The 26,569-nt window shown below is 47.4% G+C and overlaps 1 protein-coding gene across 1 annotated transcript in view; it reads left to right on the plus strand.

Annotated features, from left to right (window-relative positions):
- The window catches only part of PYROXD2 (pyridine nucleotide-disulphide oxidoreductase domain 2), a 984,036-nt gene that overhangs the window by 118,339 nt on the left and 839,128 nt on the right, over positions 1-26,569 (plus strand). Inside the window, exon 4 of the mRNA XM_069611541.1 lies at positions 4,708-4,781. Within this exon, the coding sequence (XP_069467642.1) occupies positions 4,708-4,781 (74 nt within the window). The remainder of the gene's footprint in view (positions 1-4,707; positions 4,782-26,569) is intronic.

Genomic DNA, 26,569 nt, shown 5'->3' on the forward strand with positions numbered 1-26,569 from the left:
TGTAAATATTGCTTGAAGGGATGCGGACAGAAGACCTATGATCCAATCCAGATGTTGGATCAAAGTAACAGGACAGTGCAGAACTAAATGTAGCTTTATTTTCAGGCACTCAATACATCTATCTGAAATCCTGGAAAATACTTCTGCTGGGAGGCTTCCAGATTCCTTAAAACCATCTCCCTTGATTGGGCCAGAATCAAGATGTCATCTAGATATACCAAGATTCCAATCCCCTGGCTCTGTAGTGCCACAGCAACCGGATTCAACAGTTTTGCGAAACACCAAAATGCTAACAATAGACGGACAGGTGATTCAAAATTCTTGTTCCCCCAACAAACTGAAGAAAGTGACAGCGAGGAGGATACATTGGGACCAAGAGGTCAGGTATGCATTCTTGAGCTCTAGTTTCACCATCCATTCTCGTGGGTTATACCTCCTGAAGAAGATGAATCTTTTCCATTTGGAAGTGCCTGTATACCAGGAATTTCTTTAGTTCCCTGAAATGTAGCTCTGGCCTGAAGTCTTTGTACTTTTTCCAAACCATAAAAAGATTGCTAAAGAAGCCAGGGCCCCTTTTGGGAGTAATTCCCTTACCTCCTTGGAAATTATATGAGCTTTCTGCCTTGTGAAGTGAATCATCCTTGGAAACCGATTTTCCACTGGTTTGGAGTCAATCCTTTTGAGACCCTTCAATGGTCTGCACCACGAGGGACCTTTTTAAGTGTGGATTAGGCCATATGCGGGGAAAAAGGTGGACACATAATTTGTCACTTCTCTCATATATTGATCCCCAAACAGTTCTGTATTATGTGGGTTAGTATCCACCATTGCACCAAATTTAGGATTGTTCGTCAAAAGGAACACTTTGCGTCTCTCTGTATTCATAGCAGAATTGACATTTCCCAAGAAACATATAGCCCTCTTGTTTGGTTGTCTCTGACATATCTGCATTTTTATGCCTATTTGTCCAACATTTTATCCTGGTTTGGAAATTGTAGTTCTTCAGTAAAAAAGAGATGAATTCTTGCTGTTGTCTGGAAAATAATAGGTCGCCTCCATACCCTGCTGTCCCATCAAGGATAACCATAACAAAGCGTGAAACACCTTCCAGGGTAAATCTGTGTTCTGTACAATGACCCATCTGAAGGTATGCTGAGTTTTATGTTATGTGAAACCAGATGTCCTTCTCTTTTGTAAGTTATTGATATTTTAAACCTTTTTTGGGACTTGCAAACTGGTCGCAGAGTGGAAACCTGTGTAAAAAAACCACTACCCAAACGTTTATATAGATGAGGAGTTTGACATAACTGATGCCTAATCATATGTAGGTAAATCGGATGCTTGTGTAGCCCAATAGATATAGGATAAGGGAAGATAAAAGCCTCTTTTGCTGTTGGAAATGTAGACTGGGTTGGAGGGAGTGTTTCCCCCATGGCAAACTTTCTTAAAGAACAGGAGGAAGCAGGACATCGCAATCGTTGCTGGGGCTGCTAAGTGATCTTTCCTTGGAGTAATAGTTTGGCCTAAGCCCCTTATTCGGCAAAGGATATGTTGGGTAAACTCACCATATAGGCAGCACAGTGGTCAAACAGTTGGGCAGAATAAGCACTATAAAAGGAAATTTAACTAGCTAAAACAACAACGTGACCAATTAGTAAGAAATGGTATATGTTACTGGGAGGATAGCTCAGTGGCAATGTGCTCGCCTTGGAAGCAAGACGACACAAAGCAACACAGGTTCGATCGCCGGGTCCGCACTTAGAAACCTCTGAGTTCTTAAGCACGTTATAAATATGCAACCAAGACAGCAACAAAAAAAGAATTCTGTAAAAGCTGCTCGATGCACCCGGGCTGTGTGAGCGCTTTAAAAATACAAATAAAAAAATACAAATAAATAAATAGTTAATGAGAGTCAGAGTGACTATTGACCCGAATATGATGGAATTTAGGCCATATATGAGTCAAGGTGACAGATACATGATACATGATGCATGGACACAACAGTGAGTCAGGGTGCACTGTGCACAAACAGGGAGACCTTTATGTGATTGCGCAATATATAAAGTAGCAAGACACTTATATGAGCCATGTGCCCAGTGTATAATGGTTGAGGACTAGCATGTGAGCTGGCAGTGTCAATGGCAGGGTGCCAGGGTGAACTGCTCATGGGTAAGAGCTTGGTTGATACATTGTGTACCATTAAACTGGGCAGTAAAAGTTATTTTTGAAACACTTACAAGCAGGAGGAATGCGGCATGAAACACTATATCAGTAACCTGATAATATTATTATCGTTATGAGAGGACTTTATTTCTTTTCATCCATATGGAGGAAATGGCAGTTTTCTGACTTGATAGTTTATATATATAGCGCCTATACACAATTTTTTAAAGCGCTTCAAGGCAAGGGAAGGAACAAGGGAAAATACAATGACATTCTTACATGGCCATGAACAACAAGAATGTGAGATTAACTATCGTACTCGGCGTGGCGATATTTCAGACAGCGCAAGAGCTAAAACACAGATAGGAAGGAAATGGGAAACAGACAGGCGACTACCGTACTAGGCCTGACGGCATTTTTGGTAGAGCCGGAGATTTAGAAGAGGTGAGGGAGAAGGAGAGGAGAGAGGAGGGAGAGGAACAAAACAAGCGTCTATCATACTAGGCCTGACAACATTTCAGATAGTGCTGGAGGGGGGAGGGAGGAAAACACGTAAGGGAAGGGGGAGGACACAAACATTTGTTGCTATCATACTAGGTCCTGGGACAATTCTGATAGAGAAAGTGCATAGAAAAAAGCAAGGGAGGGCAGGAGGAGAGAGGGAGAAGGGAGAGGAGAATAGAACAGAGAATGAAAATGGCGAAAAAGAGCAGAGAAGCAGAGGGGGGAGAGAATACAGTTGCAGAGGTCAGTAAAACACAATGTTGCAGGGAGCAGGAAATGTAAGCACAGATGACGATGGGCACAGCATGATTCAGGGCCACCCTGAGTACGAGATACAGGGGTGGTCCAGCATGAGAGTTGAGAAAGCAAAGTGTCCATAAAGTCAAATCGAAGCGTTGGCAAGTGATGGTGAAACCATAGTGAATGAAGACAACTCCTGCAGTGATTAGGTGTGGGGGGTGGAAAAGGGAATAGGGGGAAGGGGAAAGTGGGAAGGCGAGATCAGGCAAAGCAAGGGAGGGCTGGGGGATGGACATCACGGGGAACTAAGGAGTGGGAGAGGGGGAACAGTGGCCAATATGGGGGCCCAGCGAGGGGGTGGGGGCACAGTGGACAACACAGGGGACCAGGGAGAGGGTGGGGTGCACAGTGGACAACACAGGGGACCAGGGAGGGGGTGGGGGCACAGTGGACAACACAGGGGACCAGGGGGGCGCGGGCAGCGTTTCCAGTGGCAGACAGGGGCCTTCGTTGTGGGTTTTAGGTGTAATGGCCGGCTCACACCTCCCAGCTTCAATGATTGGCTTAACAATAGTGACACCCATAGAACCATGAGTCAAGTATTCCTCAGGCGTAATCTCCATTGTTACAGTAATACTGAGAAAACCAAGAGCCAAGTTTTCTTTGGGCGTAATCTCTCTCATCACAGTGGTGACACGAGAAACCATACATCTTAAGAGTGCTTTGGGAGTGAACTCCCTCGTCACAGTGGGAAATCCAACATATTTGAAAGATACCAAAAGGACCAAGAACTGTCAGGGCGTAATCTCCCCAATAGTCAAGACATAAAAAGTCCTGACAATGCTCCAGCAATGAGAAGAAGAGTTGGTAAAGTCTTAACTCTGTTGTTCACAAACCCTTGGGAGGAAGCAAAGAGATGTCTAAAGACTTGTCTCCAGAGCTCTTCCAGATACATGGGGGAAGGGAGTCATTCTCCCTGTCTAAGCATATTTGGTAACTTAGACCCTATTGCAAGAGACTATTGTTAAGGCTACCTAATACTGAATATTTCACCAGGAGAAGGGAGCCATTCTCCTGGTGGCTTGGATGAGAAGTTCCTTAAACCCTTTTCTCCTTGGTTTATTTGTTAGTGGTAGGGATAGAGTAGTTGGTTTGGACAGAGGATGGTATATTGGTTTCTTTTGACTTACATCCTGATGAGTACCTGAGTTATTCTGTGTTGAGGTAGGGAAACCCCCTTTAGAAATAGAGAGAGACAGGTTTTTCCCTTTAATTGAATAAAAGTCTACAATCAAAATGATACCATCTTGTCAGTCTCCTTACTCCAATATGCCACAGTACATTCAAATGCATGTAAAAAAACAGTAACACACAGGGAGATTCTAGTTATCTTGCATTAAGCTTTGGAGAAGAACAGATTGATCCAAGACATTGCACAGCATGGCTTTAAAACATAGCATGGCATAGCATAACATGACACAATGTACAATGTACCAACCCACACCTGAGTGTAGCACTTCAAAACAGTGTAGTAATAAGTATAGAAGCTGCCAGTCTTGTCGCTTTATAGGTATTTGAACATCAGTGTCAATATGAATGGTCATATTTTCACCACGTATCTCTCTTTAACTATTCAGTATTGGATTCCAAATCTTTCCATCCGAATGACGTTGGAAATCCCCACCCCCCCCGAGGCACTACAAAGTCTTGCAGTTTAACCTAATTTGACAAGCAATGTTTTAAAGAGTTCACAGAAGTGGATACATGGATAGAATTGATTGTAAACCCTCTTTCTTTTAGGATTTAAGTTCTCTAGAGCATCGTACCTGCTTAGCCTTTTGCGTCCACAGATTTACAAAGACCTGGAACTAAAGGTAAGCATCCTATAAGTTTACATTTATAAGTTATAACATCCACATGATGTATATGCTGTTTTGTCTATGATGGTAAACTAATCTGATATTTTTATAAAGAGAAGCTGTTAAATCAATTTGTGTACCTGCAACAATAATGCCATCTCTTATGCTTTCCTTCCCCAACAACACAAAAATGAGACACACACTTCATATCATTTTCTCTCACGCTCTTTTCCATGTCTCTTAAGTATCAATCCATCACAAAGGGAAATGTAGGCAGCTACTTTGGGAACCAGCCAGCTGAGGGCGGTGGGGGCTGCAACAGAATTTCTACAGTGAATTGTTTCTCTAAACTCTATCATGTTATGAGAAAAGTGTTTATAACGCCCCCTTTGCAATTGTGTAGACAAATTGATCCATAATTAATAGAATTGCAGCATCTACCTCTATTGTTGTTAGAATTCTTTTTTTTTAAAACATCTTTTTATTGATTTTCAAAGAAAAAGAACCGGCCACAGTCAACATTTCAAGCAAGGTCATTGACGGAACAGAATCACAGTGCATAGCTACATTACATTGTATTTTTCGGATTGCAGAGGGGGTACGGCACCTGCCACTTCAGTGCCCGACAGTGGGTGGAGGAGCTTCAAGTCTCTGTTCCTAGGTCCGTGAGCACCCTTCCCCCCTAACCCGCGACCATCTGGTGTCATTTTGCATTATAGATGCGTTTTTCCAGGGATGCGCAGCAATCCATTGCATTTACCCATCGGTAAGGCACAGCCCGTCTGAGGATCCCCACGTCGAGGCTATAAGTCGTTTTCCCAGGCCCAGTGCCACCGCTATGAACGGTTTTCATATTTAGTATATTCCACTTCTCCCCAGATCCCGAGCAACACCAGCCTTAGATCCACGGGGACTGAGGACCCCAGAACCCCGTTGATCACGCGGCTGCATTGTTGCCAGAACCCTTGGATAACATCGGTTGTTAGAATTCTTAGTGGAAAATTCCGAGCCTCCCACCACATTCCATTTGCAACTCTATAATGTAAGCTATCAGTTCCAGATAGGTGGATCACATTGGGAATGGGGGTAAGGCTGTTGCATGAGACCATGGGTCAAGCAAGAGGGTTGGTGCACTTTTGACCAAGTCAAATTATAGGAATACAGGTCTGACAATTGTTTATATGTTCTACCTACATTTTTCCAAAATTCCCTGTTTGTGTATAAACAAGAATGCCCACAGCTATTTGACCAATCTTTAAAGCATTGTTGGCCCAGCCACTTAAACTTTAAATTACCATAAATGAATGATAAATACTTTCCATTCCTCAAAGATGCCACGTACTTGTGCTCCATAGACTATACACGTTTACCCTTTCACCTCTATCGTTCCATGGAACCTCGCTATTTCCTTTCACCAAAACAAATCTTAAAACTCTCCCTTGACACCAGCAGATTTAAGGGTACTTCACAAAGGCATGTGAGCACCGTTCAGAAACAATCAACGGATACCACATTTGAAAACGGTTGTCCTTGGTCTCTTCTCTTATTTGTTTGTAATGTCCTGGAACGGTTTCTCTTAAAGCACAGTCTATTTTTCCTTATCACTACCCGCCTTTAAATAGGTCACAATCTACCTTTCTTGCCGCCCAAATCGTACAAATAATTAATACAGACGCCTATATGCACCTCTTTGCTGACATATAAAATGTTCTCTTGCTACTTTGGATCATCGTGTATGCATGTATGTGTTGTGATGAGATTCTCTTTCTGACTCTTAGAACCACCAAGGGGCGTCCAGTGGGAGGTATGGGAAATATCTCCTAGTTACCCTGCCCTGGTCCCCATCGTTTGGAAGTGGACAGTCATCAAAGTAACAGACACCACTTTGGCCATTTAACAAGGGCCTGAAGAGATGGATCTTCACACGGCCCATGCAGTTTTATTATCCAACTAACCCAGGTGGGGCACAGGCCCATATGCATATTCTGCAATAATCACCCAGCCAATCCCTTTTAAAGAGTTCACTGACCCCAGGACCAGCTATAATCCTGCAATTGGCCTCTGGCATCCCGCTTAGCATTTGGAATTCATTCCCCTTCATAAACCAAGAAGCAGGAATGCCAAACGCATAGATGAAGCTCATGCATGGTTCAGTGAGACGGGCCCTGATTAGAGTCGAGAAAGCTAGGGGTCCCTTAAGCGTGTAGCTACATGCTAATAAGCCTACTCCTTCTAACACTGCAGTCTGCCACAGCAAGAAGAAGGTGAGGCCTATAGCATATGGACAACAAATGGCCGACAGCTCCACCACTGGCTGACCTAACAGAGAAACCCCTGGAAAGCCTGCAACTGACAATGCGTGAAGGGGGAGCATGAAATCCTCCTAAAACTGGAACTAGACGTTTCCGTATGTGGGAAAGGACTTTAGGGAAACAGGAGAGGAAAACAAGAAAGACTGGCAAAAAGCCAAAAACCTGAGAAGGGTAACCCCACAGCTTGGGAAAATTGGGGCTTCTTGAAGTGTGTTATTCTCTTCCCATGTTTGCTATTTTGCCTGACCTTGTTTGAGTTTCCCAAATACATTTCCTCAATGTTACTGTCTTGGCGCACCTCTTATTCTATGTCCTCACACAACTGTATGTATGCATGTAAATCAACAGGAGTTTTACCAGGAGTTTTACCATCGCTCATAAACCCTTTTAGTCATATGTTTCCAGTATGCTTCTTGCCTCAGTCCCCAGATTATGGAAGGGAACATCCTTCTTGCTTTACTATTTGTCTTAATGCTATAGAGCTATTTATGCTGCTTGTCTTGTTCATTCTCAAACATATAGCATCCAGCAGGCTTCTTGCCTTTCTCAGTCCTGGTGCTTATTCCTTTCTGCATCGAGGCACATATTGCTTTGCTCACTCTGCAGCTCTTAGACAATGGGCCTCATTCCGAGTTCGGAGGTAACCGCGCCGCTATTTGCGGCATGGCTGCCTCCGAACTCGTCCAAACTCCGTCCTGGTGAATGGAGTAATTACCGGTCCGTTACGAGGTCGGAGGGACCGGTAATTCCCCATTCACCAGGGCCATTCCCCATTCCCATTTAAGCCCCCATAGGGCTCAATGGGAAGAGGGAAGGCGGCAATAACGGTACTGTAAATTACGGTACCGTTATTGACCCCAGAGTCCCTTTGCGGGTCCCGTCCTTAACGCCTGCTAAAAGCAGGCGTTAAGGAAGGACCTGCAAAGGGAACTTGTAGTAGGGCAGTAAGGGTTTAACGGCACCGGTCCCGTTACCGGTGACCATTAACCCTTACCGCCCTACTCGGAATGAAGCCCAATGCCTTCAAAGATTTAGTGCCTAGCATGCTTTGCAGCTTTCATACCGTGCCTCCAATATAGGGTCCAGTTCAGTCTTCCTGCAACTTGTGCAATGCCTCCAGGTATATAACAGCCAGCTTCCTCTGTAGTTATAGTTTACTGTTTTTCTCCAGACCTCACCTGGAGGTCCTCTCAAGTCTAGGCCTATTGTAATCTATCTGGTTTTAAGTTCTCAGACAGGCAGATGATATTGAGTGTTGGGTTGTCCACCGTCTTCTAATTATTTTCCTATGAAACTTTGTGGTCACTGCGGGAGGTGATTAGTCTCAGGTTTGTTGCATTCCTGTAGCCAACTTTGGAATCAATTTTTAACCTTGATGGTTTTACCAGATTTTCCAGAACATCCACTTCCCTCTGTGTTCTTGATTTTTTTAGCTAGTAGTCACTGTAGAAAATAAATGTCTAGGTTAACCAGTTCTGCTGTTTGAGGCATAAGTGTGGCTTGTACAGAACAGTTTTGGCTTTCAAACCTGAATAAGTTCCGGTGCCTTGCGGTAGATGTCATGTATTCCATGTAACCAAATTATATACAAAGAAGAATCAAGTATAAGCTAGTCCGGAAACATGTCAAACTAATTGCACTCTACTTCTGGAAATCAGTAATGCTTCTGACTTCTGTATATGTGATTGGATACGTATTTTTAGTTATAGTAAAAGGATCCTTGAACATATATATATATCTACAAATAGTGTTTGGGTAGACTTGCTTCTTCATTCACTTCAAGATCTTTCAAGTGGATTCCAGGCTTCTTGTCAGTCTACATATGCCCAATATACTTGATCTGGGGATCACTTAGCACTTACACCCAAAGAGCTTTCCTCATTAGTCTCACTACCGAATTGCGTGATATGTTCCAGTTTCCTATATGCAAGGAATTGTGTAACCTTCACAGTTGAAAGGGTTTGTTTTGTGGGTCAGACCTCAAATTCACACTTCCTTAGAGGTCTTAAAGTTTTACTCTTGTACTTTTACCTAGTATACTCATCATTTGTAGAGCAGGCAGGGATACAACATGTCCTCTTCCAAGTAGATGGATATTTCTAGGTCTAGGGTTGGACATGTTCTGGAATGTTATTTTTAGGGAAAATGCTCATTGATGACCACTAACAGTCTTTATAGCTGCCTTTAGTTCTGGGGAATACAATTGCCTTACATCCCGTTGCAAAAAGAGTGGAAAGGAATCAATTAAATGATCTAGAGTTCTCTTGATCTCTTCAAAGGTAATTTGGGTTTATCTCTTGCTAAGAATATCATCAATTTAGTAGGACAACTTTTGGGGTGTTGCATCATTTCCTAGCATTAGGGTCCATGCTGTTTGTCGATCATATTCAACATCTTATCCCATTCTCTCCAGTATTCCTTTTTCCTCAAATCATCATACGATGTGTTACCATCTGGTTTTAGTGGCTGGCATGCTTGTTCAAAGTCCCCAGTCAACATCGAGCCACACACAAGGCACAACTCTCCCTTGGGATGGAATTCTGTGGTGTGCGTTCAAATTTAGAAAATAATGCATTGGGGGTCTTCCCCATTTGTGAATTTCTGGATGACTTAGAATGGGACATTTGGGTGTCCCAGTCAAGCTGTCAATTCATGTCATATCTGCAAAAGGCGCTATTGCTGTCTCTAATTCATTTTGTGGTTGTACTGTCACGTTAATTGTTGCCCCTCCACCAGGACCTGTAACATGTCCTCCATTTGACTCATCTGGACGAGTTGCAAGCTTGACCTCTAGACTTTCTTTTATTTCTTCAAGGACATGGTCTTCTATCAGGTCTTCCAATCTCTGCTAAACTAGAATTACAGGAAGGGATAGCTGGCTTTCCGATCAGTCCAGTTTGGAATACTTTTGTGAAGGAGGGTTTGAAATATTATGTGTGGCCTACTTGTGGCCAAGTACATCATATTATCTTGTGAAATGTATGGGGGGCTCTCAGGTGTTGGACTAAATCCTGTCAAGGCATGGGGAAGAAAAGAGAACGTATGGGCTAGCAGCTGTTGATCTCTGTAATTCATGGCTCCCAACACATCAATTGCAACATATGGTCCTGGCCATTGGGCTAAATGTTTAATCTTTGGTGCTTAGTAACAATCTTATGACTTGATCATCTACACAAATCTTAGTTTGGCATCTTCTTCAGGGGAATGTCTGAGTTGAAACTATTGGTTAAACTCTGTTAATCACACTTCTTACATGAAGTGTGGCAATTAACAAATACTCTAGACAACAAATTATCCCTTTTGCAGCTTTTTATTATTGTTATCTAGATGGCTTGGAATAAACCATCTACAAGACTTTGAGGTGAGCTATACATTGATAGGGGTTTCCCTTAGATAAAAATCACATTAGTCACAGGGGCTAGGCTTCTCAAGTTTTTAATAAAATCACTCTTCTTGTCTTACTGATCATTCTCAGGGTTCTAGTTCCCACCATATTTCTAGTCTTGTTCAGTCTCACGAATACAGTACCCAGAACACTTCTTGCCTTACTCAGTCTCAGGCTTATAGCCCCAAGCACAATTCTTTTTTTTTTTTTAATAACATATTTTATTGAAGGTTTTTGAACATTCATACAACATACCAACTGTTTCCCACCACCTTCCCTCTCCCTTTGCCGGGTCGATCGTCGATCTGTTCGTCTCTTGCCACTCTGTACACCACCTTTCCAGTAATATGTTCTTCGCCGTGTCCATGTTGTGCTCCTGCGCTTCCCGCTCTCCCACCCCTCAGACCAATCACAGGTCACATGTTCTTCCCACTTTGTCCAGATTTTTGTGGCCTTTGCCGGGCATCCCCGTGCTGTATAAATTCGAAGTTCTTTCGCGGTGCAGATGTCCATTTCGTTGGACCACTGAGCCGCTGTCGGGCACTTTGGGGCTCCCCATTTCTGTGCAATGTCACGTTTTATCAGGCCCATTGCTGTGAAGAGAAGAATGCCCTCCCATTTGTTCGAGATGTTCTCATCTGGGACCCCCAGCAACATTATTGCGGGTCGCAATTCTATCGTGCGACCCAGGGCTCTTGCCAAAATTTGTAAGCATTGTGTCCAGAAGGTCTTGATTTTAGGGCAGTCCCAGAGGAGATGGATGAAGGTGCCTTCTTCTCCCTGACATTTCAAACAGTTTGGATCCGTTGCCCTTCCCCAACCAAAAAGGGCCACTCGGGGGTAGTATACCCTGTGAAGTATCTTTAGCTGTATCAGTCTTATTCTGGAGTCTATAGAGATTTCACGTGGATGCATGAGAACCTGGATCCAGTCCTCAAGCTCAATGTCCCCGACATCCCGCTCCCATCTGGCTTTGAGGCTGGTCAGCTCTGGGGTGGCGAATGCATTAATAGCTTTATATAGAGTGGTAGTTACCTTGGTGGGGATGTGTTCTGGAAGTAAGTTGCATTCCAGGGGTGTGTAATCTGGGGCGTCAGCAAGTGCTTGCCTGTGGCCACTGAGTGCGTGTGATAATTGTGTGTAGTGGTAGTGTTCTGCTGCCGAAATACCATATTCCTACTGGAGCATTTCAAACGAAAGAATAGAGCCATCTGTTAAGATATTTCCTATCGTGGTTATTCCGGCCCTCACCCACCGAGGACAAGGCGGGCAGCTTCCACACTTCTGTCAGCATGTAGTTATTCCATGGTGGTTGTGCCATGGTAATCTTGTTCCCCCAGCCTATGTGCTTGTGAGCCTGCCTCCAGACGATCGTGATGTGAGAGGACATTGTCTGTGCGGGGGGTCTGGATAGGCGTTGATACATTGTTGCGAGTGGTGGGGTGTCTTGCCTGAAGGGTAGTTCTGCTCTAATGTGTGGTAGGTTGCGGTCCCCATGGAGGAGGTCATTGACTATGTTTAGTTGACTGGCCCAGTAGTAGGACTTCAGGTGTGGGACTCCAATATCGCCCTCCCAGATCGATTGCTGCAGCGTGGTCAGCGCAATTCGAGGTTGCCCCCCCTTCCATATCAATTCCCTGAGGAGGCGTTCCACCCGGACAAATTCTGAGTTTGGTATGGCCAGTGGGGCGTTCTGCAGTACATAGAGAAACCGTGGAAGGGCCATCATTTTGAAGAGGGCCGTCCTTCCCATGAGTATGAGGGGGAGGTGCATCCAATGTCGTACATCCCCCGTGAAGCGGGCCGTTAGTGGGTGCAGGTTGTGACGCACATAGTCTGAGAGAACCCCGGAAACCCATATGCCCAGATAGCGGAAGCCTTCTCTTTCAATTCAGTATGGGGAGTCCCGGGGGATTGCCAGATCATCCCCTTTTACTGAGAAGAGAACTGATTTCCCCCAATTTACTCTAAGGCCACTGAAGTCTCCATAGGTCTTTAAAATTTGGGTTATGATTGGACATGCTTGGTCTGGATTGCTCAGGTGGAGTAATAGGTCGTCCGCATAAAGGGAAAGCTTGTCCTCCTGTCCATTTGGCCAACAGAATCCGGACCACGTGGTGACCTGTCGGAGCCATCGGGGCACTGGCTCGATTGCTAGGGCGAAGAGGAGGGGAGATAGAGGACAGCCCTGCCGTGTGCCTATGCCCAGCGGGAAGGTCCCAGAGGTCCAGCCGTTCACCCTAACTGTAGCTAGTGGGGTTTTGTATAGGAGTTGAATCCAGCTAAGGAAAGTTTTGCTAATGCCCATGCGCCTCATTGTTGCCCAGTGGCTATCCCACACCACCGAGTCGAACGCTTTCTCGAAATCAATTGCGAGGAGTGCGAGTGGAGTGTTAAGGGTTGGGGCCTCTTCCAATAGCAGGTGTAATCGGCGTAGGTTTATTCTGGTCGATCTTTGCGGCATGAAGCCGCATTGATCTTGATGGACCTGTGAGGATATTACCCCTTGGAGCCTGTTGGCCAGTACTTTGGCAAGGATTTTAGTTTCACTATTGAGAAGCGATATCGATCTATACGATGTGCACTGATCGGGGGGTTTGCCTTTTTTGGGAATGACCACTATGTTGGCCGTTCGTAGATCCGGTGGGAGGGTACCCTGTTCTTTGGCAGTGAGGAATAGGTCCCTGAGGGGGGCGACCATCTTATTACTGCCCAATTTCTTCCAGGTCTCGGCCGGGAAGCCATTCGGGCTAGGTGTCTTCCCAGATTGTAGCTGGGTCATGGCTTCCGTTATTTCAGTTTCGTCTAATCCCCTGTCTAAGTGAGTCCTCTGCAATTCCGATAACTGTGGAAGCACGATCTCATCCAGGAGGGAAGCGTCTGTGGGGACCGTTGGGGTGGCATAAAGCGTAGCATGGAATTTGGCAAAGGCCTCCGCTATTTCTGGGTCTGTTCGGGCCGGCCCGTTCGGGCCGCCGGTGATCTGTCTGACATGTCTGTGCCCCTCCTCCCGTCTTTCCAGCCATGCCAATACTTTGCCGGCTTTGCCCCCTTGCTCATAAATTCTGGTCTTTGATTCCCTGTGCGCCTCGCATGCGTTATCAAGCGCTGTGTTATGGAGTGATGCTCTAGCCTTCAGGAGGGAGTGGTGTATTTCTGGAGAAGTGTTAGATATATATCTGGTTTCCCATTTCTTTACTCCCTCCTCTGCCTCCGTCACCATCCTGTGATGTTCTCTCTTTTGGTTACATATCCAGGCTGTCATTTCCCCCCTAAGCACTGTCTTATGTGCCTCCCATAATATCATAGGGTCCTCTACCGAGCCCGTATTGATCTCAAAGAATTCATTGGATTTGTCCGTGATGTGCTCCACGAACTCGGGGAGGCCCAGGTAGTAGCCATTTAGCCGCCATGTTTTGGGCGGCAGGGGACGATCCGTACGGAGCGTCACCTCCAGGGGAGAGTGGTCTGATATGCCCCGGGGAAGGAAATCTGCTGATATAACCCTATATGCTTCTGGGGCCAGGAGGAAGAGGAAATCCAACCTGGATAAGGATGCATGGACCACCGAGTGGAAGGAAAATCCTTGGTCTGTAGGGTGGAGTTCTCTCCACATGTCGCTCAGACCAAGCGCTGATGTGAAAGTCGCCAGCCGCGTTGGACGGTCTGGATTCCGGCTGAGGATGTGGGTCTGGTCAAGTGTGTTGCACATAACATTGTTAAACCCCCCCACCCCCACGATCCACACCTCTGCTTGCTGCTGTGCCATCAGGGCCGTCACCTCCCTCAGGAGATCCTCCCCCAACCCTGGTGGGGAATATATCGCTAGAATGGCCACTTTCTCTCCCCTCAGCGCGCCCTGGATCATCACAAAACGGCCCGAGGGGTCCTGTACCACAGCAGATAGATCAAACGGGAGTCACTTATGTAAAAGGATCAGGGCGCCCCGGGAGCCCATCGTGTACCCTGCATGGTATGCTGGTCAGTAATTAGTTCTGCGAAAGAACTGGCAGGTTGAACCCACTAAGTGGGTCTCGGTTAGGAGGGCTATGTTGGGAGAGAGTCTGTTAAGGAATTGTGTGACTAATCGGCGTTTTATACTTGAGCCCATGCCGTTTACGTTCCAAGTAATGATTTTGAGTGACCTGTGGCGTTCGTTGGGTGTGATTGGGGCTAGTGCGTTTCCATAAGTGGGGTCATCTTGGTGCTGTGTGGTCATTGCTGTCTAGAGATCTGGAAGGTTGTGCCAGATGGGTGCATGGTGCAATTGGCCGTGGAGATGTGGCGTATGTGTGAGGTGGAGGCGTTGGCATCGGACATGGTGTGTTCGGTGGCATCTTGATCAATGTGGATATAGTGTGATTTCCCGGAAAGTAACTAACATAGAACTGTATCCCTTCCCTCATCCCCATACTCCGCCCCAACATAAAGTATCTGTCGCCCAAACTCTACTGGCGCTCAAAACTGTGTCGCCAGATTAACTTAATGTGAACTGTGATCACCTTCCCATCAATTTACTACTCGCTTGCAGGTCTGGTGACTCGGGTCAGGGGCGTGGTGACCGCCGATGGCATGGTGTGTTAGCGATGGCAGCACGTGACTCTCTGATCAATTGTGTGGGTAGCGACGGCATCCCATCACTGGTGTTGTCCCGGGAGGAGCATTGCATTGCAAATGGTTGCCAAGAAAAGGATCGATTGTTGAGGGTACTGATGTTACCGTGAGTTCCCCTCTCTGGCCAACATGACTGTTCCAGGAACCTTATCAGGGATCGTGGTCTTCGTCCGGGTCCGCTGGGATCTCCGGTATGGGTCGTTGCGTGGGTCCATCTCCCCATGGTCAGGGTCTTGGTCTACCTCTGCGGTTTTGAACGGGTGCAGTCCAGTCCCCTACGATATGGGTCTCGGCCCATTTCCAGGCTTCCTGAGGATCGGTGAAGTGGACGGTTTTACCTTAATGCTGGATTTTGAACTGGGCCAGGAACAGTAGCCCGTATCTCACGTTCATAGAGTGGAGCTTCCTTCTAAGGTGCTCGAAGGATTGTCTGGCTTTCTGGAACTCGCAAGGGTATTATCTGGTTAGAATGCAATTCTGGCTCTGTTATATGTCATTGTCCCTTTGGTTCAGACCATTTGTAAGATGGCGTCCCTGTCTCGATAATTGAGGAGCCTTGCGATGATTGTCCTTGGGGGTGCGCCCGGGGTCGGGCGGCCTGCGGGTATGCGGTGTGCACGTTCCACCGAGAAAAAGTTTGAGAGAGTCTTTGGTGCATGCAGGTCTGCCAACCATTCCTCCAGAAAAAGCTCCATGCTGGGTCCCTCTTCGCGTTCCGGCAGTCCCAGGATGCGAATATTGTTGCGGCAGGACCTACCTTCTCCCTCATCCACTCAGGCCTCCAGGGTTTTCAGTCTGGTTAGTGCTTGCGCCAATTGTTGGTGCACCCCACCGAGGCCATCCTCCACACCGGAGATACGTTGTTCCGCCTTCCCAGTTCGGGATGACAGTTTTTGGAGGTCATGGCGAAAGAAGGAGACCTCGGTAGAGATGGCGTCCATTTTTTGCTCCACCGAGGAGCGCGAGCTAGCGATGGCAGCCATCACATCCTTGAGCGAGAGGGTCTCGTCTGGCGGAGGGGGGGGGGGTCACCCCATGGTCCTCAGTGCCCTGTACGGTGGATGTGCTTGTGGTGTATTGGCCCATGGTGCTTTGTGTCGAGGTCTTTCTGCTTTTTTCTTTGCCCATGGTGTTGCTTTGTGTAGGGCCCCGTATATCCGTCAGTGCCAGTGGAGGAGGCCCCGTTCGTCAGGATTGGCTTCTTTTGCGCACTGGAGGTGTCGGTATGCTTCTGCCCTTATTGCGTGTGCTGGCGTAAGTTGCTGTTTCCCCCAGGGGCACTCCCTACGGGCACATCGGATTCGGGTTGTCAGGTCCCGCGTGGCGGCTTACCCGTGGCCGTTCACTTCAGTTCTGGGGTCCAGGGGGCGGAGGGGTGGATTCCGAGCCGTCACATCCGCTCTCCGTCTCTGGGGGCGTCCCGTCCTCTGGCTGCACCACACTGCTCCTGCAACAGTTCCAGCTGATGTCATAGGCCGGGGGCTCGCCCACTCTGGTCTTCCCCACCCCGGCCGTACCGGGGACAGATGACAGGATTCGGTGGCGGCGCACCCTTGGATCGCCCTGGGGATGATGGCGCGAATGATGCATTCAGCAGTCGGGGCTCGTGGGCTGCATTCGCTAATCCCTGTCACGCTTCAGCGGGTCTTGGAGGTGGCCATCTTGTTTGGGGTCGGGGAGTTCCCGGACGAAATTTCCAACGCCAATATCTCGTGTTTCCCTTTGCGAACTTAGCTCTGTTCTCCGCCGGGTATTGCTCCGAGGTTCAGCCACCCGGAATTATCTTTATTTTGCTTTTACACGATCCATATGGCAGAATTTTGCAGGATGTTTCGGGAAGGCCACGGGAGCGCCGAAGATTCACGTCTTCATCGCGCGCTCGCTGGCCAGGCTCCCCCAAGCACAATTCTTGTTCTCTGCATCCAGATATATGGCACTCTACTTGCTATTCAGTCTGCATCCATGAATATAGTACCCAGCTCGCTCTGTATGTTTAATTTCCTTCCAGCGTCTTCAGGGATATATCACCCAGCACACTTGGCATCCAATGATATAGCACCAAGCGCTCTTGGCCTCCAGGGATATAGCACCTAGCGCACTTTGTCTGAAGGGATATATTGCCCACCTGGCAGGGGAATGTACCAGGGACACTGTGAAGAACCAGTCATGTATACACAGAGAGACAGTATTCCCTGCAGGGGAGTGTACCAGGGATACTGTGAAGAATCAGTCAAACATACCTAGGGGTCAAAGACCTAATCGTGCATGAGGACAAGGTCCTCCAACAAGCCCTCTTCTTCGATGCAGTACCTAGTTAGGTTGAATACCAGGTCTGTTCAAGTGGGTCACTGGAGGGACTCATCAGGAGAGTGAGAAAGGCCAGGCGAAGGGAGACATTCCCCCTACTTTGTGGAACTGTGAAAATAAGCATGAGAAAGGTCAGGGGAGGGGAGACATTCCCCCGACTTTGTGGAACTGTGAAAATAAGCCTGAGAAAGACCAGGGGAAGAGAGACATTCCACCTACTTTGTGGAACTGTGAAAACCAGCCTGAGCAATGCCAAGGGGAAGGAACACATTCCCCCTTCTTCGTTGAACTGCCAATTATATAGACCTTCTTCTGGACCAAGACAACATTAAACCACTTTAGTTTTTTTCAAGTGATAGAAGCAGGACTTTGACACTGGATGGTGGACATTCTAACGTGTTCCTTAGTGTTTTAGGTGAGGCAGGGAACCCCCCTCTTAGAGTTAGGGAAAGGTAGTTTTTTGCCTTACTTTCTTTAAAGAGTAAAAGTCTTTGCCCAAACCTGTGTTGGTCCCCTCCTTCCACACCCTTAAAATAGCCAAGCAGGCGCCCAGTCTTTCAATGTTCCCTTTGATGGTACACACCGGGCATGGGCAGAGCAGTGCCAAAACAAAACGTCATCTTTGTAACAGTGTGATCATTTCAGAAGACAGCACAGGGAAGAAGGAAAGTGGAATAAGGCTGTGTAGGAGGTAGCCACGAAGTTGAGAAGTGAGAGTGGACGGCATTGTTAGATTGTATGGATTTACAAAGGGCCGTGTTGAATTCGGTGTGTGGAAAACATAATCTGAAACGCTCAATGACAGAGCCATGCAGGCATGCAGACAACCTTCCTTCTTCCTTTTGATAGTATAGTGGTGTTATTTAGCATACCACAGACAGGACAAGATGTCTTCCTGGCGGCAGGTTTTTCACCAGATATTTTCTACGGCCCATTTTACTTTTCAAGATGGTGTGATGAATCCACAGAGCTTGTTCCTTCTCCCCAAGGTGGAGACACCCCCTGTGGGGTTAGTGAGGAGGGCCTGCTAAGCTTAAGGACAGGGCAAGTGGGATCCCACGGGGGGGTGACCCCCCCTCTTGGAGGACAGGCCATCCCTTTATAGAAATATGTTTTATCACCCCTTGTCCCAGTCAGGGAATGTTTTTATTGGCTATATAGGCATTGCACCAGACAACTATGGGAATGTTCATAAAGAGGCAGCTGGTATGGTGTCCGACCCTTTATTGTTGCCCTCATTGTATGAAATGCAGGACCAATGGACTGATGTGACTCTCCCCAGGAAGGAACATAAAGGGCACGTGAGACTGAGCAGATTAGGGAGAGCAGGAGAGAGGCATGTAAGCCTGCAGGTCCCAGATGCAGAGGAGGGCCTGTCCACCTTCAAGGTGGAGTCAGTTAGCAGTCCCACACAGACAGTGTGGAGCATGGAGGAGAGAGAAAGTCAGCGGAACGCTGCTAGCTAGAAACAGGCCTGGAGCTAGAGAAGCTTGGCCCCACCGACTAGAGAAAAAACATGACTGCCTAAAACGTGGTCGACAGGTGCAGGCTGGAGCCGATGCTGAAGTCCCTTCATGAACTGACAGGAAACACTGAAGCTTGTGCAGCAACTTGAAAGAGAGAAGAGAAACCGGAAACAACGTTGTCACCTTCCCCGAGGAGCACCAGCATAGCAATTCAGGTATGTGGTGCGTTCAGGAAACCGGGAGGAGGGTGCACAGGCCTGCATATACCCCAAGCCGGGATGAGTAGCTAAAAAGCCCACAAAGGGCTGAGGCACCAGAAAGCCCAAACCAGGGCGAGCCGCCACATACCCCAACCCATGGTGAAAAGCCAAAGAGTTCAAAAGGGGCAGAGAGAACGGATACACCCTGAGGGGGGTGTAAAACCTGCAACTCCGTGGCAGGAAGAGAATCCATCGGGCCCAGAGTTGGCCACCATCACATCAACCTCAAGAGGGGGTGCGCAACCCGAGACCCCAGGGAGCCGGTAGGAACCAAGCTAGATGAGGTCCGGCTATCCCAGGATGTTTTAGAGGACTTTGCCTTGTAAAGGACTCAAACCACAATTGTTTTTTTTGTATTTATTGTGCATTTAGTAAACTACAAACATTAAGCACATGAAGGATAGAGAAAAAAAGAAAAACAATTAATTATTTCATTAAAACACTATAATACAACTTAAAAGAAAAGGGGATACATCATTATTTACAATGTTAAAATACAATCCAATGTGTACTGTTTCAATTCTTAAAATATCAATGGATTAAAATGAGCAATTTACTTAAATCTCTTCAAGGCTTTGTTCCATATAGTGAGAGCCGCTGCAGCCAATACTATTGGTTCCGCCCCAAATATCGTTGACCAAAATTGGTCGCAAAGAATGTTCTCAAACCAAATAGCAGACTAGGAAGACCGAGCAAAACAAATTAATAATTTGTGCTGGAACTCTGGATCAGTTGAAAGGCCCACAGAGATGATCTGGAGACAAGTTTGGAATTCTGCTGAAGGCAAGAAGCCCTTGTCTAATCCTCGGACAGTCAGAAACCAGTCAAGAATATACCAACTGTGCAAAAGTCCCTAAATCAGTTTGTGTTCTGATAGAATTCTGTTCCTTTGTGGTGGTAGGGCTAGGATCAGGCTAGTTTGAGGTTTCTAGAAGGCGGACAGACTTTATTTTGTATGACATCCTGACGTGCACCCATTTTCTTTTCTTTGACTCTTAATCATAGGGACCAGTGGGATCAGTCGTTGGACTAGTGCAGGGTTTTTGGGAATATAATAAAGCTTAAAATACATTTTAGATCTCAATGAGTTGTCAATTCCTGATTCTGACTTTCCACAACGGTCGGTTCTGTGTCACAAGAGTTATTCCTTTTGTGAGGGGTTTCATTCTGTTGGACATAATGGAGGCAAGGAGGTTAGGAGTTCTTATAACTTCAGCTCTTAGGCAGGGATTTATCTCTTCTGGGGTACCAGATGCGATGGCTGAGCTCTAAAGGGTTTCAGCAAACCTGGACATGGTCACATGATTTTAGGTCTGAATTGTAGGAACTCAGTGGGAAAAGCAGAGGGGTTCAATGGATGTTTCTCTGATTTAGGAAGAACACCTTGTGGTGTACATGGTGGTCCAATTAGGACAGGGGTTAATGCTGATGGTGTGTAGTGATAGGGCCCCCAGGTGAGGCATGCTCAGAGTGTGACTCCCTAAGTCTGAAGAGTGGTCTAGGCCAGATGAAGATGGCAAGGGACTTTCATAGAGGTCAAAACAGGCTGTTGTTGCTTTTAAGGAGGTCTAGCCAAAAGTTGAAATTGTACATCGGGAGGATTTTGTTGCAGGAGACCTGGAGATTGGCAGTGAAGTATTGTCATTCAATAAGAAACTGAAGAGACTGTAGATTGTCACCATGGTTGGGAGATATTCACGTCAAGATGGTATTTTCAGATGACTCAGTAAAAAGTTGAGGTTAATGGCATAGGGATCGTGGAAGTAGGCACGTAAGCAGGGGGTACTAGGGCAACCCCCCTCCACTTCCCTGATTTATGCTGTCTTTTCATTACATGGATGTATTAGCAAACAGGCAACCGACTGTGGAAATCCAAAAGCTAACTTTCCTAGCGATCATGAATATCAGAGGATTGCTTGCTGATCTAGAGATTGCAGCTCTTATATTGAAGAAGGACTTTGAAATAAAGGCTTTCTTAGACTGGATTTTGCCTGGTAGTTCGGCATAGGGATTTATGGGTGGTCTTCAAGATGATGAGGATGGAGGGTTTTCTTGGTGATCAACCACCTGCCCCTGAAACTTGGGCCTGGTTAATTAGGTGAGGGATGGAGTTGTCAAGAGCAATGAGGTTCGGTGATTTCCATGTACCATGATGTTGCCATTATAACCACGTTCATCCAGGAGTGAGAGGATGGACCTTGATGGACCTCCTTATACAGCCATTAATTTCCACTGAAGGTATTTAGGGAAAAAATTATTAGAAGGGCAGTTTGCCAGATAAGCAGTGGCAAGCCAGTTTGTAGAAATATGGGATACCAGTGCCCCAGTAGACTTGGAGAAGAGAGGAGATGAAATGTGAACCAAGTCAGATGGGATTTGGAACATAATGAGCCAGATAAACTTGGGCATGGGTGGAGTGGAATAGAGAGCACTGGGTACACCCGCCACAGGCGATCAGAATGTGCTAAAACACATGGCACTAAGATATGCTTAACTCACAATGGCTCAGATGTATTGTAACAAAGGTGGAACAGATCAGATGCACTAGCACATAGGGGATGGCAATACCAAGAGCACAGTGGGATAGACTGAACATGCTTAACACACAGTGGGTCAGAACAGTTGAACCTGACAGACTGATTGGATGTACTTGACAAACATCAGATCAAACAAACTCAACAAAAAGGGAATTGGGTGAACTTACTACACAATGGGCCTCATTACGACCCAGGCGGTAATCTGCCGTCATTACCGCCATGGCGTAATGAGCGTTTACGCCGTGGGCCGATGGCGTAAAGAGCGCCACATTACGACCCATCGCGCACAAGCATTACGCCATGGCGGTAATGCAATTAACGCCATGGCGGAAAAGGCCCCTACCGGCATCGTAGGGCAAGCAAGGTGCACTTCCGCCACCGTAAGTAGCGGCCACCGTAATTAGCGGCCACCGTAATTAGCGGTGGCCATAATTAGCGGTGGCCGCAATTAGCGGTCACCGTAAAAAGCAGAACCGGAAATAGCGTCATCGCGGCGGAACGGGAAACAGCACGTCGGCCATCTTTAAAAACACAATCCATTGCCATCCTTCCGAACAACACTAGATCCAACCCTGACACCTGTCCCAACCAATCACCCACCCATCCAACTACCCAAAAATGCCAAAAGTTGTTAAGAAGGCATGTGACCGCCAGTGCCAGGAAAGATTTAGCCGGGAGGAACTCTGCATGCTTGCGGAGACCCTGCAAGACAACGCAGCTGTCGTTTTCTCGCCGGAAATGACCAGGCCAGCGATAGCAAAAAAGAAGGCCATCTGGGCCCTGGTGGCCGAGCGCGTCAGCGCGGTGGGGACCGTACCCCGCACCCCACAGCAGTGCAGGAAGCGCTGGGATGACCTTCGCATACGGGTCAGAGCCGTCATCTCTGCGAACCGCAACCTTGCCCTGGGTACCGGTGGAGGTTCGGAATCCCCACTAAAACTCCACCCGTGGGAGGAGATTTGTGCAACCACGATTGGTATGAAAGGCATTGAAGGCGTCGGAGGGATGGAAAGGGGAGTTCCGACATCAGGCGATGAAGGTAGGTGCCTCAAACAAGACATGCCATAGTCACTGCAGTCCATTCATGTGTAGCACAAGGTTGCCCTAGAGTGTAAATGCAACACATTAGCTCCACACTGCCCATAGCCACATGCGAGCACCACCCTGTATACACTGCTGGCACCCACATACCTGCATCCACATTCCACACAAAAAGGAGACAACCTGCATGGCCCTGCCTGAAATCTGCCTCATCTACTGACCAGAATCATGTCAATCATTGTCATTCCAAAGTCCGCAGACCCATCAATAATGCCCTCCCTCCTTTGCTCCACCACAGGCACAGATTCACACCCCGAGGGCCAGGACACCCCTGCGACGAAGAGAGCCAAGAAGGCCAATAATACCATCCCTGCACCCTCAACCTCAGCTGCAGTGAGGCAGACCCCACAACAAGCAGAATCCACTGCAAGCAAACCGGACGGCCCACCGGCAAGCACCCCTGTAGGCAGCAGGCCAGCAGCAGCAGCTCCACCTGTACCAACATTGCCTGCCACAGAAGGCACCGGGTCTGCGGCCAGCAGCAACATGGGTGAAACAGCTGCAATTGCTGCATGTTCAGACTCTGACATTGAGGAGCACGAAGTCAGATGCCCCACTGACCTTCTACATTCCCCCTGTTTGTCAAACGCCAGCCCCCATGAGGATCACACAGAGGGGCACACAGAGGAAGAGGAGTGGCCTTCTACCCCATGCCCAGTCCTCAGTCCACAGGAGGGGAACAGCCCCTCCATCACACCACCAGCACTGGGCATGGCCCAGCAGGGGCAGCAGTCCCTCGAGGACATCATAGAACGGCAGCAACAACTGTCCACGATGCTGACTGAGCATGCCGCGGAATGTGTGGGGGCTAGGGCAACCATTGAACAGGCCACAGAGACCCTAAGGGCCGAAGTAGCGCAGAGCACTGCCACCCTGAGGGATGCCATGCAGGCCATGTCTAGGGACATCTGTGGTGAACTTGCCGGGTTGCGTCGTGCGCTCACTGAGCTCACCCACACCCTACAGGACGTGCATGCACGGGGGCAGGCAGGGTCATCCTCCGCTGCCAGTTCTGCACAGAGCAGCCCCGTCCGACGTTCCAGACGTAACCTGCGCTCCACAGCCAGGGGTGCTCCGGGGGCCGGGAGAGGGGGCTTGTAACAGCCTGTGGCCACTGTCACAGGCATCTGTTGACACTTACATGGGGTGTGTTGGGGTGTGCAGGGGCGAGGTGGGAGGGGGTGTGTTGGGTTGTGCAGGGGGGAGGTGGGAGGGGGTGTGTTGGGGTGTGCAGGGGGGAGGAGAGAGGGGGGAGGGGGTGTGTTGTGGTGTGCAGGGGGAAGGGGGGAGGGGGGAGGGGGTGTGTTGGGGTGCGCAGGGGGGAGGGGGGAGGGGTTGTGTCACGACGTTTTATGATTGAAATACACTTTTTGCTTTCCCGAAATGAAATGTGTGGACATTTTCATATCATATGTGTGCTTTATTGGTGTACAGTCCACAGTGTGCATGTCCCAGAGACACACAGTGCCCCAAGTGCAGTCTCCATGTGATACACACCAGCCGTGTGTGCTAGAAGCAGTGGTCGATGATAGTTTGGCGCATTGCACGGCCCTCCTGTGCTTCGCCTCCTCCATGGGGTGCCGCCCCATCTGCACCCTCCTCATCCTCATCGTCAGGTGGTTGCAGTTCTGCGTCAGGGGGCAGGGGCACATTCCGTCTGATGCACATATTGTGTAGCATGACACATGCCATGACGATCTTTGCCACCTTCTCATGGCGGTACAGGAGTGCCCCACCAGACCTGCTGAGGCATTGGAACCGTGCCTTCAGTAGGCCGAATGTCTGCTCTATGACCACACGGGTACGTGTATGTGCACGGTTGAAGTCCTCCTTGTGCTGGTTCTGCGGGTTCCGGACTGGTGTAAGGAGCCACTCTTCAGGGGATAGCCTGCATCACCTGTATGTAGGCGAGAATGTATGTGTCAGTCATGTCGTCTGATCAAGAACATGATGTGCCACCATGGCTTGCATCCAACTGTTACTTTGGCTCACTTCTACATGCACTAATTAATTCACGCAATGCAACCAGTATATGCTCATGGCTCCCATGGCCTGTTTTGCATGCCATCACCCAATGTATGCAGAGGGGTTGAGTGCATTGTGAGTGCCCATCCACTGTGTCCGTTCATGCCGTTTGGTTAGTTGGCCTGGCACATGTCCTGTGATGGCAATGCGCACATCATTGCAACATTGCTGTGGGCCTCATCATGACCCCAGTGAGCAATGCTGATGTAGACAGGGACATTTTGGGGGCCCTGCTGTCTGTGTAATGGTGTGTTGATGTTTCTGTCCGTCATGTGCCTCCTTCGTGGGCAGTTATGGGGCACAGGCCTATCGGTTGATGGTGTTTGGCGGCGTGCATGTAGGTGCTTTTCATTGTTGACAATGTGGTCTGATTTGGTAGAATGCACTTGCAGATGGTTGTGTCATGGTTGGGACACAACCTCATTCACATGGTAGGGCTGCATACATTGGCTATTGGCTTTACTGGTGTTGGATGGAGTATGGGTTGCTTCAGGGTATCTTTATGAGGTTGGGTGAGCACAACCGATATTAGTCCATCTTCTGATAATTACAGTAAGTTTTATTAAACAAACTTCGGGTGCAAACCCGCTGTAGAAAGTGCCTCCGTGGAATGGCACTGTGAGAAACTATGTTCGAAGACCTTGGCCATAAAGCCAGCGGTGTGGGCTGCACTCCTATGCCCACTTAATAGTGGATTCCTTTAGTTAGTAATGGATTTGAGTCCCAAAAATTTAAGAATTATATGCACTACAATTCTTTTTCATGTAGTTAGCTTTAATTCACAATATAGTGAGGTAAATAAAACTCTGTTCATGCAGGTGCCTATAGGGGTGGCCAATGCATTTCGGAATACTACTTCCTTCATCAGGGCCTAGTAAGGGTCATCATAACAAAAATACAGCATAATGACATCACCATTGTAAAACAACATTGAGATCAAACAGTATTGACCCGCATTGTATATATCAATTTCGCGCATAATATTAGTATGTCACATGGATTCCAGCATTATTTACACCATTTTTTGTCCATTACATAAGTGTATGTCACAGAGCAGAGAAAACAGCCATACAAAATCATGCATTGTGTATAAGGTAAGAAATATATACATACGGATAAATTGCAGGAAAACGCAGCAATTACAAGTTGTGAATCACCATTGGAAAAAAGAAAGAAGAAAAAAGCAATATGAACGGAAATGAATCATTACTCTAAAAAAGAACGTTTCCATGATCGTTACAAGCTTATTGCAATAAAAACTGACCTGGTTTCCCTTTTATTGAAACGGTGCATGAAAAGAGCTGACTGGAGAATCTCCCTGCGCGATGTCTTGTGTACGTGCATAAAACTAGCACTCATCAGAACGCTCTGTAAATATATGTGTATGACAGCTGTTAGCCTATAGAATATTCGGGCTAAACAAAAGAACTTGACAGGAATGCTCATTCATACCTTTCCTCTTCGGAACGATCACAAGACTGAGTGAGACCGCGAGGACGCGCGTTACTTTGCAAGCAGCTAAGTTATTTCAAGTTGCTATGGTTACGTGAGAACAGGAGGAGAATAGTGAATAAAGGTGGCGGCCATTTTGTAATGAAACCGACTTCTTTAGAATACCAGTGAAACATATAATATATATTGAAGGAATAGTAATTTCCATCAACATTACCGCAAACCAATTGCAAAAAATAAATGAAAATAAACTCTCTCTCGTTAAGTGCAATATTCTCCTGTAAAAATTAAGTCCTATAACAATGAAAACCTCAAATCGTCAGAGATGCATGGACCTCCCTTTT

Source organism: Ambystoma mexicanum, chromosome 8 (assembly GCF_040938575.1).
Source record: "Ambystoma mexicanum isolate Mex_15411 chromosome 8, UKY_AmexF1_1, whole genome shotgun sequence".
Classification (NCBI taxonomy): Eukaryota; Metazoa; Chordata; class Amphibia; order Caudata; family Ambystomatidae; genus Ambystoma; species Ambystoma mexicanum.